General features: G+C 45.6%; 1 protein-coding gene across 4 annotated transcripts in view; it reads left to right on the top strand.

The window, feature by feature from the left end:
• Window positions 1–8,308: 8,308 nt before the first annotated feature.
• LOC1270181 (probable chitinase 10) overlaps window positions 8,309–15,315 on the top strand; it is a 32,235-nt gene continuing 25,228 nt past the window's right edge. Inside the window, exons 1-2 of one of the 4 annotated variants that reach the window (XM_061644474.1) lie at window positions 8,309–8,417; window positions 9,220–9,336. In XM_061644474.1, coding sequence (XP_061500458.1) covers window positions 9,334–9,336 — 3 coding nt within the window. In that variant the 5' untranslated portion in view covers window positions 8,309–8,417; window positions 9,220–9,333. Of the gene's footprint in view, window positions 8,483–9,219; window positions 9,337–15,315 lie in introns of all 4 variants that reach the window. The other 3 variants (XM_061644471.1, XM_061644473.1, XM_061644475.1) reach the window with 3 other exon arrangements.

The raw sequence follows: 15,315 nt of genomic DNA, 5'->3' as shown, positions 1-15,315 counted from the left end.
CTTTCACATGGTTGTACCGGTCCCCCGGTCAATAGGCTCCGATCGGACACCCATCATGCATCGAACAGGTTCTGCTGGCACAATCGCGGCCAGTTGCGAACCGAAAACCGTCTCGATTAAAAGTGTGCCAATAAACTCGCGCAACCTTACCGGCCGAGCGCGCTAACCACTGTTCATTCTCTCCCCCCCGGAACGTTGCAGCTTTTCGTGGAGCCACCGAAGCTTTATAAGAAAAACAAAACACAGCACAACAACAACAAAAAACGTACAAACGGGTGGCTGATAAAAGCGAAACAGTTAAGTGGGAGGCGGTAGGGCAACAAAAAACTAGAACATCTCGGCAGGACCGGCCGCAGTAACGGGGAAAGTCTCAAGGACAGCCATCATAGGACAACGGTATGAAGCCACACACACATGTGCAAACACACTCATACATGTGAGCTAAATATCACATCATTGGAATGGAGCGATCCGACAGCCTGTGCATGTAATTTGAGGCACACACAAAAAGCCACCACAAAGTGCAGTATAACGAAATGTCCAGTCTGGGTGATCCTGTTCCCCTCCGAAAATGAACGAACGAGGGAAGCAGGGACTGGAATGGCTGCTCGAGTAACATGGTTTCATTTTTCTGGAGTTTTTTTTCCAGTATGATTACTCAATCCGTGCCGCCGAGATTGTGGCTCGTTAGCCCGAAATGGCACACGTTGTAGAAAACGACAAAGAAACAGCTGTTGATTAGCAACAAGTCTAAAATTACCAACCAAAAGCAACTCTTTGGAACGAATTTTCAAGATCGAACGTTTGTGTAACGTTCCATTTAACCTTCCTCATTAGCGCGATTTTCACAAAAATGAACAAAAATAAACTAATGCTAAAATTATTCCTCATTCATTACGACCCACTCACGCAATTGTTTGATTTATTTCAAACAAATTATTCCAAATCCCTACTCGAAACCTCCGGACGGTGACATAAACTCCGGAAGACGCGAAACCACAGGCTCTCCCTCTGTGACGACGCATTCGCAAACCCGTGGCACATTGTTTGATTTTCCTCCTTGCGCTCGCGTACACAAACCATCGTCCCACTTACTACAACCCGCTGCCCCGCCATAACGCCCAATGCCTTTCTTTTAAGGCTGGGCTCGACTTTCCATTTGCAAATAGTATAATTACTCTCTCGCCGGACTCACACACCCGCTGGCGAAGGGTTCGTTTCGGCTGCCTGACGGTGATGGGTTTTTGTTACGGTGTAACCCTCCTCCTTGTGCGGACGTCGTCGTCGTCGTCGTGTGGGCAGCCCACTGCCGTCAACTACGGTCTGGCTACGGTTGGCTTGCTGGCAGCATCACCGCCATCTCCCGCCGTAATGGTGCATTTTGCGCAGGTGGAGGAAAAGTCAAATAAAACACTAATCATATCATTAGTATACGGTACCTCCCGCGCGCAAAGTGACGTTGGTGTTGGCTTAGCTTTCCGAAGCGGTTTCGGACGCGCCTGCACAACAATGATACGCAGCCACAGTGCCATAACCGAAAGGGATACATTTTGTGCAAAATTTGGTAATGTTTCTGTTGCCACAAGCTGCGTCGCAAGTGTCACATTGTTTTTGGGAGAGTCGTGGCTATCTTGGATGATTTTTTACAGTAAAGGCAAATTGTATGTGAATATTATTTTGTCATAGATATTTTGTGAAGTTTTGAACAAAATTAATAAAATTTCCCATAACATTTACCATAACAAGAGCTAAACCTAATAATCTAATATAAGTTTACTTACTACAAAATCCACACAGCGTATTCTACCTTGCAAGGAAGCACTGTACTTTGTTGTATCCATGTCTTTGTCTGTATCCTGGGACATTCCCTTACCTCTGTCGTTAATCCGGTTCCTTTCGAAACATCTGTTCCTCAAAATGCTCATCGATGCTTCACTCTTGGCTCTGTTTCAGTCTTATTTCCAATCTCAAACTACAATCCATTCGGGGCTTAGTACGATGAAGGGCAACCCGCCTGCACTACACTTGCATTTATTCAAGCTTTGTTCAAGCATATACAATCACCACAAAAGCACTTTAATACACATTAAATCATCACTCAAAAATAAATAAATAAGTGTCTAAACAGTTTGATATTTATTGCTATCGCACACACATTTGTTGACTATTTTCGTTTTAAGGAAAACATGCAGTTGTAGTTCTTCCAGAGCCTACGTGGATAAATCTCAGTTTCATGACTTCTTCTTCTTCTTCTTTGGCTCAACAACCGATGTCGGTCAAGGTCTGCCTGTACCCACTTGTGGGCTTGGCTTCCAGTGACTAATTGATTCCCCCCATAGCAGGATAGTCAGTCCTACGTATGGCGGCGCGGTCTATTTGGGGATTGAACCCATGACGGGCATGTTGTTAAGTCGTACGAGTTGACGACTGTACTACGAGACCGGCTCACAGTTTCATGACTAGGTGTGCAAAAAATCGTCGGTTTTCTCACTATATGGTTTAAGAACCTCGAATAATGACCAGCCGCTCCTTTTATCCCTTTTCAGATCAATTCGGTTTCTATCTTCTCGGATTTTTTGCTGTTTTTGACATGTCGTAGGGCGCTATCCTAACAAACAGTCTCAACATAGTGATGAGTGAAGAAAATTATAACTTTTTTTTGTAGAATTTGATATAGTACTGGTTACTTTGGTACGATTTTAGAGTTAGGCAATACAATTGCAAAGCACCCTTTAGCTGTAAGAGATTTACGCAAAAACCGACTCAAAAATTCATTTCTATTTCGCGCCTGGAACTAATCCTACATTCTAAATCCTCAAACCTCAAATCAATACAGGGTTTGGATCTGATTCTGAACTCATAGTGTACCTCAATTTGATCTAGAACACATACCAATCCAGGAACTAATTCATAACTCACCTCAAATTGATTCTTTTTAGAAGTGTGTACAGTGGACTTCGTTAAAGAACACTGTTAATATGTTTTCTAAAGTAATGAAAGGGCTTTCTTTAGCTTCTGTCGCATTCAAAATAAAACTGTTTCATTACGCACCGAATCGGGTGCAGAACACATCTGCATCGCATGACTCATACATAGAGCCAACCAATACGATGGAAGAAGAAAACCGTATACTGCAGTACAAAGTATCGATCCGCTCAACACACATCCTGGTGGGGCAATTGATTATGAATTAAGTGTTGAAGTGCTTTAGATCCCCAAGTAGTTCTAAATCAACGCGATACATTACTGTGTAAGTGTGTGAGTTTGTCTGTTGTATAACTCGCCCAAACCTTCCCCCATTCAAACCCGCCGGCCACTGTTCGCCAGTTCGGTTTCACGGTATCCACCGGGTGATTAATCTCCCGACTACCACTCCCTGCCATACTTGCCCTGTATGAAAACCACCTAACCCACTGCCAGCTGCCGAAAGAGAAGGGATCCGGTGTGTTTCGTCGCAAATCGGACCGTTCGGTTGAACGGAGTGGCCACGTTCTTTTCGCTACTAACCGCGTCCGTCATGCAATTATTCGGCTCTTTCGGCTCGACTCGACTAGTTTGTCCAGCACTGTAACGCACCTTAGTCGGTGGAATACTTAAAGTCTCAACCGTTCGCTCACTCACAAGCACTAAAATTGCGCCCCACAACCGAAGGGATAAAAAAGTGGTTAGATTTTGGTGCGTTTCAGGTCGGGGCACGACTGGGCTTAAGTGTTTTACTGCTTTAGATTCAAGTTTTTTTCTTCCTCGTTTTGTTGCACTTTCGATTCTCGTCACAGCTCGCTGGACGTTGGATCGTGTCAAGCCCGTTTCCTCATTTGGTTACCATGCGGCCGGCAAGAACCGTGCCGGCACGGGCAGGGCACAAGCTCGGCGTGCGAGTCGCGATTGTACAAAAATTGACAATTGATCGGGTGTCAGTTCGACGTTCGATGATCGCGAGACCTTGAATCGCGTGTTGAGATGCAGAAATCTACTCTTACGGTGTTGTGAGTCAAGATGCCGTCCTGTTGAACCTTAAGCAAACAATTACTGCAAGCTAGTTAACCATCATTACAGAAAACCGTTTAGCACCAATTATCCAATGATCCACTCTCGTGCATGAAATGTGTCGAACGATGATTTAATCACACACTTCGCATCCTTCGCAAGCTCTCTGTTTGCTCGAAATAAATCAACAAACACCTCTCACACACATACACTCCGGGACAAACAATTTTCCCTCTCCCCATTCCGTCCCTCAATATATTAACCGGAAACCAGACCAGACCACCGGCCAGGTCTATAAGAAACGTACTCCAAACGTACCACTTTAACCCGCTAATGATTGGTATTACCTTCCTGCAGGGCTCCGCCTTGCCCCGTTTGGCTTAGTGCGCGTCCAAATTAGTGTCCCTGTCTTTCGGGCCGAGTTATGCAATCCTGCCATACGGTCAAACAACGGCGTCCAGAGCCATTCCGAGTGTTTGTGCCAACGTCAGGGATGTTGTACAGAACAGAGGAACTGTTAGATTAACCAGTTTATGGGATACCGGTGGCAATTAAGCACCGTTTGCTCGTCGTTTGCTTGCCACCGGTTGCAGATGCGCTTTGATGGATGATCCAGTTACTCGTTCCTATTATGTCATGGCACTGACGACGCATCGCCACAATTGAGTGGACGATGATGATGCTGTCACAACGATGCAATCCCGATGGGTGGAGTTATTATGTGGAATACACGCTCGCGCTCGACTGTCAAGTAATGTAAGTCACAGCAAATAAACTAGCACCTCGCTCCGTCACCCAATTATCGGCAGGATTCCACTCATGGAGTCCATAGCTCGATGCTGACCTGAATTCTTCTTGGTGGTCAGGGAACGGGTTGCACCGAGGTTGCACGTGAGTCCAGTGGAACTGGAATTGAAGGTTTCAAGATAACAGAAAACCATACGCCATGCAGAAGGATGCAAGAGAAAGGTGGAGATGGAGCTTTGGGGATTGAAATGTAGTGCAATCGTAACCCGTGACATGGCGATTTCGATTCGGTCTCGATTAATGCAATGGTGACTTGCAATGTAACAGGTTGATCCCCAAATATCTTGTATTGGCACCACAACGATCGTGTTTCGAAGGACCACAAGCCTAAATCAATACCCTTTCTCCAAATTTAATTAAAAATAAAACCTAAAACGAATGCAAACCTTTATCATCTGCCACTTTCCCCACACTCGATCGCTATCGATCGTGCCTTTTCCCATGGCTCGGTTAGTACCACTTACATCAAAATCGTAACGTCGCACTATTCAATCTTGCAACCGTTCGCAAGTATGGCCCCAAAATTGCGCGCACACACACGTAACGGAATCGCTGGAAACTTGGCAACGTTTAGCGTTCTTCGTTAGATGTCTCCACCAGAAAAATCAAGCCTAAATCGCCACAAAACAAGCACCGAGAAAGAAGCTTGCCACGAGTGGACGGTTTGTTTGGTGGAAAACCAATCCGCCAAAGGGGCTGCCACTTTTTTCGCTTATATTCACCAAACCAGATCAGACTTTGCACCAGCTGGTGGATGCAATGTGTGCGTCGACATCGGAGCGCCAAACTCCGGGGGACGGAGGGGAGTGTTACTGCTTTCGAGCGGCAAAGGCGAGCGCGCGCGCGCGTGCGGCTTTTCGAGTGTGGAAAAATCGTTCACCTATATTTGAACAAACGCTTACATAATGGACCAGACACTTGGGTATGCCGTCTGTTTGGGGGAGAATTTTTTCTTTCACAGTCGCAGGTGCACAAAGGAGCGTGCTGAGAAGGTTGATTGAAGAAATGTGAAAAATCCAAATGAAATTGTGTTTGCATTTCTACGGACATATCTATGGGTGAAACTGAAGTGGAAATAAATAAAATAAATTGCCTTCAAGTTGTTTTTCTACTGGCAATTGTTAGGATGCAATGGTATTTTGTACACTTTTTGGCGAGAATAGCTAAGATGCTCAGGAAGTTTCTACAACTATTTCAATTTACCTTCCCACTTTAATATGCCTTCTGACAAATGGTCCACTACCGAGTTGATGCCTTTCCAATCACAGTCACACTCACAACTCAGCAGCATAAGTAGTGCAGCATAAGAAGATGACGAAAACGTTCCAACCTCTAAACCGTATCAACACACACGCGCGCGTTCGTGCTGCCGACCTAATGCAGCACCCGGCCGACACTTTACACCGAGGCATATTGGGGTCAGGTGAAGGGTATGCATTATGTTGCCGTTTCGTACACCTATAAACACTTCCCTTACTTGAGGAGTGGACCGCTTCAAATGCTCCACTGGTCCTCGTTTCCTCCGGCAGGGGTTTGCATTTGAATGTAACACATTTTCGATGGACAACACTTCCACGAGACTAACTAATTAATAAAAGAGCGACAGCAAATCCGCAATCTAGGCCATCGCATTAGAGCAGTGGTCAATAAAAATGGATGGGCCCGCCTCCCCATAGGACGACGGGGATCGGTTACATTAATCATGCCAGAATCTTGACATCACGCTTCCGCTACGGGGTCGTGTGCTGTGGTGGAGAAGACTGAAACGGGTCACACGGTACCAAGTAGCTACAGTATCAGCCCCATGAAATGCATCGAATAGATTGGCAACGCTCCACGTCCCAATGCACAACCGGTTCCAATGTGGTACAGGAAAACTGATAGAATCGCTCTACATTTTCTCTTTCTTCTAGCTCTAGCTCGTCTGCGGCTGAGGAGAATGCACGGATGCTGTGGAAATCTGCTTCGGTGCAGTGCTTCAAGCATAAGAAAGAGCTAACGACCAACCGTTTCAAGGAGAAATCGGGTGAACATTTTTATGGGGCCCGAAGGCTGATCGCCGATGCCCATCGATTTTGTGTCGCAGTGCTGACCCATTTTAGAGGATGATCAAGGCACGAGGGGTGAAGATGAAACTGATATCAGAAACACTTTCTAACAGAACAGAGAAAGAAAGAGAATGACTGCTCGAATATTAAGTTTTACCTTCTCTTTAATTAGTGAATTTATTTATTTGTTTGTTCTTATCGTTTCCCGATTTGTTTGTTCTTATCATGTAATATTGTTACTAAGCCACACATAACAATTGCACATGTTACATCTTATTCTCTACATCCCACTATGCCAGCAAGTAAAACGCATTTATTCGTTCAACTAAAGCTGTTCCACTCAACTTTCAATTACACCAACGCCAACCATACTCAGCATTTCAGCTTTTGCATCGCTCTCGCTCCAGTTACAGACAGTTTTCCATTTCGAGCTGCCGTTCTCGATCAACATTTTGATGCAAAAGCACCTCAACCCCAACCACTGTGTGTGTGTGTGTGTGCTGCATAGTGTTTTAACATACCGTGCCGCGTGCCCAAAAGACGCTTGGCCAAGCGAACGAAACGTTGCGCTGTTCGTTCCTACGCCCGCTCGGCTATAGGTAGTACTACCACCCAACAAAAGACACAAACACACAGGCAGAAAAGCGATTGCTGCAACCAGTCATCGAAACAACCAGCCAGCGGTCGCCAATGATGGTCATCATCGCGACGTGCAAGTTTTTAGCCGTCATTCTATCGATCGAGCTGCATCGATGGTAGTGGTAGCAGTAGTGGCCAACCACCTACCACCGGTAGTAGCTCTAGTACGTAGCGTTTGCTGTTCGCAACGTTCCTAGCTGATGTTGGTAGTAGTATTTGCAGCATAAAATACACTCGCTCGCGAACCGCCGATGTGTGTGTGCGTGTGTGGTTGGCAACGAAATCAACATATCCAGCACGAGAGTTAGGAAACGGCCGTTCGTGCTCTTGTGGAACTAGCGGCAACAGCAGCAGCAGCAACTGCTTACCTTAATGAGTGGATCAATCGTGCAACAACAAACGGCTCACAACGGACTGGCGACACGAGCGAGACGGAGCATATCGCTGGCAAAGAGGGTGGAATGCAGCCGCGACATAAAATCGAATCGAACGGCGCGAACTGATCGGTCCCAAGAGACCGAACCACCGAAGAGTGCAGCGGCCGAAGCGGTACAGCGGCCAGCTCCCTCCAGTGCGAGCGGGATAGAAACCGTGCCGTGTCTTTACTGGTACGGCTTCCCCTTCCATCGCTACCGAAACGCGCTTCAAGCCGGTGGCCCGCTATAGCGCTAGCTTTGGAACGCTCTGGCTTCGGCTGGTTCGCGAAACCCGAACCTCGGGCGGCGCCTTTCCATTTGCGGGCGAAAAAAGAAACCCCCTCCCCCCAATCCCTGGCCGGGCGATCTTCCTTCGACTGGTGTGGGCTTCGACGCTTGCGACAGATCGAACGGCGAGTCAGTCCCTAGTGCGCATAGTTTGTGTCAGTACGGACAGTTTGCTTCCAGTCCTCCTCCACCAGAGAGTGTGCGAGGTGCTGTGTGTATTTATTTATCGAGCGTGCGTGTGGTTTTTTAACCAACCCTTTTTTAAAATCTGAGTGGTGAATTAAGGGGTGACAGAAAGTAAATCAATAAACTACGTTAAATATTACAAAATTAAGCCAAGAAAATTGCTGCGATCATTCTACCAGCTAGTGATCGTCTAAGTGACAAGTGACACGATCAGCAAGAGTCATATCAAATGTTGTTCCGTGGCCTTGAGCAATGGCCACTGTTTGGTGTGGCGTGGTGTGGAGTAAAAAAAAAATAAATAGTTCAACCACTCAGTGTGCCTGGAGTATCAACGACCGAAATCGAGCAAGTCCTTGGTCATATTTCCTGCTTCCGTACACATTAGATTGTAAAGTGTTTCATGCTGCTAATAAGTGTTCGAATCAATACGGAGCAAAGATGGAGAGAAAAACACACCACCTTGACTATTACCGCTAACGGTTGAATGGAGCCAGAAGACTTGCTGAACTGAAGCATGTGAGGAAAACGTGCTGTGTGAAGAAGTTTTTTCGTGTCGTTATATTTTGACGTGTCATGCAAGTTCAATTCAATTAAAGGATTGTCAATACATTGTAGTGAATATTTCGGAAAATCTGTTTATGAATAATTGGTATTTAAAAAAAATTAAGCTTTCTACACGCAACTTGACGCTTAATGCCATGTTTGCGACAATCAAAAGACTTCAATGAGCGTGCAGAACAGTAAACTTTTCGTTGTTTTAATTTTATAGTTTATTTATTACAAATTTGATTTCCTTCCGTAAGGAACGTTTAAAATGTTATACTAACGAAATGGTTATCACTTTGCAGCGATCGTTTTTTTTCCTCCCAAGAGCCTGTGCAATAGTGTGTAGTGTGTGTTCCTAGAGTGTCTAGAGTGCGTGCTGGTTAGCCACTGAGGATTACAAATTATCAAACAAAAAAATGGTAAGTGCATGCATACAGCTCCGCAATGAAAGATGAATTATCATACATAGCCAAGCGAAACAATGCATTCTGGCAGCTACCACTAACCATCGCTTGATCCAAGTGACAGATCGTCAGCTTAGCTAGAATCGAAACCGAACAAGCTGTTCGCCCTCCAACCTTGATGACAGCATAAAAGCTGTCCGTCGAAACTGAAAGCCAGCATCAGACACGGGCGATCAGCGGGGTCTCTGCTTGGTGCGCGTTGGGCGATGTGTTGTGTTGGGTACGGTTTCGCCTTGCCACCACGCTCTCACACACATCGCACTATGTGAAACGGCCACGACAGCAACAAACAAAAAACCACAACCCTCTGATAATCAAACACCGGTTTTGGGGACGGTTGTAAATTGTTTCTGTCTGTTTTTTTTTTTTTCGTTCGTGTGTGTGTCTTGACGCTTTGCACAGATCCATTCCTTTTGGCCGTGGCTCGTGAGTGTTGCCTATGTTTTGCAGACCACCCGGTTTCACACCATTTGTCGGAGTTGTGTGCGTGTGTGTGTGTTTATGGGTGAAGCATTAATTAATGCAAGAGCTGCAAAACACAGGGAAAGGGAAACTAATGAAGGAGGTTATGGAATGGGTATCTAGGTTTGAACACTTCGTAATCGTGTGTGAGCACCATTTTTGGTGTGCCTTATTAATTATTGTACGTGAAGAAATGTAACAGTAAACAAATGGTTTTGAAATTACCGAATAAACTTAAACATCTCAAAGTAAAAAAGACCTTTCCAGCACAGCAAGAACGATGACGTGATACATCGGATAATCAATCCAACTTCTGATCGGGCTTGTGACTCTGCTTACCTTGTCGTCTTCGTCTGTCTTCGGACATTGAAAACTCGGACAAACTCATCACATACACATAAGTATGCAAATTTATGCTGCCACTTGGACGGGCAGGCAAATAAAACCACACCAAGAACACGCCGCAGCGTTGAGCGTGTCGGTCAACATTTGCCAATCATCCGGCACAGTGTGACCGGCTCAGGGTTGCTACGCTTCTCCACGCTTTTCCTAGTATTGGGCCCAGTTGTGTGGTGACGCCCTGGTACTTCTCGGGCCATATCTCACGGCCCTCAAACAGCCACACACAAACACACGCGCACACACACACGCCGGTACCGGTACCAATTGGCTACGCGTGACAAATAACTGAACGTTTTCGTAATTATGGATTTCGTTTGTTCTGTCGCGACGTCCACCTCCATCATGGTCCGAGACTACGCTCGGGTATCGCGAAACTGTCTTGCAAGCTGGTTCTGCTGGGTCGGGTCGGGTTTTGCCGGGTACAATCGGGCAGCACGGGTACAATAAAAAACCGTGCCACCGATACCCGTTATGCCACGACGCGCGACACGGCCCGTTGTCTGTCAACCGTCACTGGCATCGTTTCGTGAAAACTCTTGGCCTCTCTTGAAAAAACAACGGGCTCTGGTACGGGGTCCTCTGCAAGCTGCACACGGCTGCACACGGGTGTATTGGAAGGTGATTGTTGCTGTTCTCTCCGCTTCACTCTAGCCAATTAAACCCGACAGTGCAGAGCCGTTGGAGTGGTGTCTTGTGAAGGTTACCAAGTTTGTTCGCTCGTTGTTGTTTTTTTTTTGTCTGTTGCACTCTTGAAAAGCTGTTCTTTTTCATAAGAAAAACGAGATCACAGTACTTTACAGTTAAAAATAGCATGCGTACAAAGGCAAACAAGCACAAGCGACTCAAATCATTTGCAAAGTTTACCGTTTCGCTAGGTTAATGGCAGACCGACCCCACACATGGGCCACACGAATGCCACTTTCGCACAGACCACAAGCATCATCGATTGCGGATAATTGCACGTAATATTTTGCACAACTGTAAATAGCTTGCAATTGCAGTTGCAGGCTGACTAACCAGGGGGACTAACCGTGTGCGCTAATCGTTGATACCGTTTGGTTTGGACGCGTTTGTTGTCCAAACACCGCAAACAACACAACAACGCGCGTTCGGCAGGTGCAAAACGCAAAACGGAAAGCCAAACCTAAATGTCAAGGAAACTCGTACCGAATGACAACTTCAACGATGGCTGAAGTTGCGCTGCGTGCCTGCGTTAAAGCGTCTCAAATGGGAAGAAAATTCACTTCTCTTGTCAGAAGAGCGATCCATTAATTGTTTGCTGGGTTGAAATTTCTATTTTTCATACCTTAAGTTCCATTTCAAAAGCAACAAAAGGTCGTTTGCAAAGCTTGATAAAACGTTAAACATTCAATTGTTAGCTAATCTTTGTGTGGCGATTCTTTCTGCTCACATTGGCGGAGGAATTGTGTCTAACGAAATGCCCTCAGCCCTCAGCTCCAGCCAGAGGTCACGCAAAATCAACCAAAAATCGTCGTAAAAATGCCACCCTTCACTAAACTCTTCTACCCTTAATTGAGACCCTGATGCTCTAAACCTTTCAAACAGCGTTCACGCAAAAGGCAGTAGCAAAACAAAACAAAATTCCAAACCGGATGCAATGGAGGGCAGCATAGCAATTCGGTGGCTGAAAGCAAACCGCAAACGGATTACCGTTTTGCTGCTGCTGCTGCTGAATGCTAATGTGTTTGAACTTTTCCACGCAGATCCCAACGGCTGGGACGGTAGTATCTCTGGCCGCAATGGGATTGTTTCCAGTGTGCCAAGATAATGCTAATGCTTCTATTTTTTAAACAAGGTTTTTTTTGTCTGCCCCACAGTTTTTAAGGTGTGTTTTCTACCAGCTGCCATTACAAGTGATATCATTTTTCATTCACCGTTTCCCATTCACTTGCCATTTTTTATTATTTTTTTTAGTTGTCCCTTTTAGTGATATTAGCGCTCTTTTGCATCTCTTTCTACCACTGCACCATCTAACGATCATCGGCAGTTTTATTTATCGCTTCCGCTGATTTCATTTGCGCCGTTTTCAGGTCCATTTTTTCTTGTATTTCCCACACCGTGAGAGATAGTTTTAATGGTGGGCAAAAGCATAAAAAAGCAGCAGCAAAAAAGTGCGCAAAACTGTACAGCCAGTGAACCACTCAAATCGACCGGCCTGTGACCTTGTGGGAGAGAAAAGAAATAATAATAAAACAGGAGTTTTCAATCACAGCGGCAGCTGTGAAACGGGTTGTGAGATCGTGCCAAGGTGTACCTTCCATCTGTTGAGTGAAAATGAGTTAAATCCACGCAAATTGAGCGTGAAAGGGATAAGGCTCATTTATGCTACTCTTTTGCCATGCGTAGATTAAATTGCAATCCTCTACTAAAGGTCACATTTTCAGGTTTTTAAACGGCCTCTTAAATGAACTGAAAAGAAAAACCAAAACACCATCCCGATCCATTCAATGTAAAGACTTTTCCACGATCTAACCTTGCTGAAAACCCCTGCGGCTGGTACTCTTTAAGCATGTAGTCGCTGCCTACTTCTCCAGTAACTTCGATCTATCGCCATAACGACGGTGTGTGTGTGTGTGTGTGCTCTCTGCTCCAAACCTCGCTTTAGTCGATTCAATCGAAAGAGAAAGTAAAATCGGCCGTTCCCTTCCGAACGGCTCGAGATTTCCTCCCCGCCCGGGATTCTCGTCGCCTGCCCGTTCGCTCAAGTCTCTGCGGACCAGCGTACCAGTGAGCGACGACGACAACAGGCCGGGGCGTTTTTTTTATTTATTTACGAGCTTTATTTTCTCTTCCAGTGCCACCGGTCGCAACCTGGTCGTACGGTGTGCTGTCGGCCTGCGAGCTGTTGCCACTTTTGCTGTTTATTTTCATAACTTTTATTTACCACCCCAACGATCGTGCCCGGTTTCGCCTGTACACGTTCCGCTTGCCTCGCTTCACCCGTTTTGCTCCCTTTTCTTGCACAGTCTCTCACTCTCGCTTGCGATCGCTGCAGCTTGGGTTGGGTGGGTTTGGGTTTCAATTGTTGGTGGTTGCAAATTTTTCGCCCATCTATTTACGAGCTGTACGTGTGATCGTACTGCGGTGTGTGTTTGTGCAAATTGAGAGATTGCAATGCGTCGAGATGAAAAGGAGAAAACGAACCGCGAACCGCGTGTGGGCGACGGCCCCGTTTAGTGTGCTGCGGCTTTTCCGTTTTCTCAGTCTACCTTTGTTATTCTCCAGCATCAGCGTTTGTAGAAACCCTTTTCTGTTTTCAGCTTCCCTTCCCTTCCTCGAAATTCTACCCGTCAGCACACAGACAGGCGCGCGCGCGCGAAGCATATTTTTTAATTGCACTCCCTGCCGCATACCGTAGCTAATCATGATTGAATGTTTATTTTTCCACCCACTTGCAGCATACGCTGCGGTGTTGATTTTTGCTCGCTATGTTTGCGTTGACTTTTCTCTCCGCTTTCACGTTGATCTTCCACCGCGAAACATTCAAAACCATTCAAATGCTCACCTTACTGCTGGTTGGTTCCGCTGCATCTGCTACGCTTTTTCCAATTCCGGGTGCATCGACGCAAGGACTGCAAAAAAAAGACGCTATGCGATGCACCGTGGCTGCTGAGTGTTTAAGAAATTTTAGAAACTCATCCCACGATCACCCCCCCCCCCTTCCCCTGCCCACGGTTCGTAGCAATGCTTCGGAAATGGGCGGACGGAAGTGCTTAATGAATGTTTTCTCCCATGCCCGGTGCGGTCTCTGTCATGCTTTCCGATTCCGATACCGGTTTTTCTGTCTCAACCTTGGAAATACAAGATTGCGAACCGCTCGACCAGGGCCTGAATGCGCTGTACGCTGCATCTGGCCATTTGACGGCTCAATAATGCGTAGCATGACATTTGATTTTAAGCTGGACGACGATCAATTTGACTACGTCTGTCTGTGGTGGACGGTTTCATTTCGAACTTGTTCGAGATTGTTTCACAATCTTACATCAGGGTTGAATTCAAGAACTACATTTGTTGTAGAAAAGAAACTTATAATTAAAAGAACTGAGTTAATCAATTCTTTAAGTTAAGCAAACTCATCGTTTAAATTATTTTGTCTTTGCTCAGTGCTACATTGTTTCTAACAAGATTCGAGACAGTTGAAATTTTTTGCAATTGAAATTCATATCCATTAACATTCATTTTATCTGCTAAAACACACCCATACCATTTAAATTGACTTATGACACACATTTAACCAATCCATTCTTTCCTAAAACCAACTCTACTGGGGGTTTATCCATCAATAGCAACACGATCACCGTTCGGAAAGAAACATTACATAATGCTGCAATTGAACTGCAGTTGAAATAGAGTGCACTTACAGCAGGAATAAGTGTAGAAAAGAATAAACGAGTGAATGTTGCTGCCCTGGCCAACCTAACTCCCCACTAGCTTAAGTGAATTGCAACAGTGTTTTAATTTGTGTTTTTGTTACACTAAGCGCAATTAAAGTGCTGTTCTTTAACACCAAAAATACGACAGGGTTGCTTAAAACGTAAAAAACGCATTTCAAGGAAGCAATCTGCTCCATTTACATTACTCACAGCTAACAAGGATATCCTATTATAATGCTACAAAAGCTAACAAAAAACAATACGCCTCCTCAAGCAGAACCAACGCGATCGACGTGCGTCAAAGGCGATAAATGCCTTTGTCCATTTTTTTTTTACTGTTTCCTCAAAGATCACGCCTTACCGCTTTGTTAAAGCGGATCCTGCCGCCCAGTGCTGGTCACGTACCTGGGGTGGGTGCTACCAAAAGTGAAAATGAAGCCAAACTCCAACCACTTCACCCGCGCACACCCAAAGGCTCGTTTTCGAAAGCGAAACCGAACCCACAGCACACAAAAAACCCTTTCGGACGCTCAAAATTTGGGTTTTGAGATCATACGGACTTTGACTACATAAATAAGATTGACCCCCCTTTAGTGGGGTATGGTTTCACCCCTTACCCTCACAAAAAAAAATTGGCACCCAAGGAACCGCGCCCGCATTAGAAGCTCACGCCGGG

This window comes from Anopheles gambiae, chromosome 2 (genome assembly GCF_943734735.2).
Source record: "Anopheles gambiae chromosome 2, idAnoGambNW_F1_1, whole genome shotgun sequence".
NCBI lineage: Eukaryota > Metazoa > Arthropoda > Insecta > Diptera > Culicidae > Anopheles > Anopheles gambiae.
Note: the sequence above shows the minus strand (reverse complement) of the source record. Positions and strands in the feature narration are given on the sequence as shown.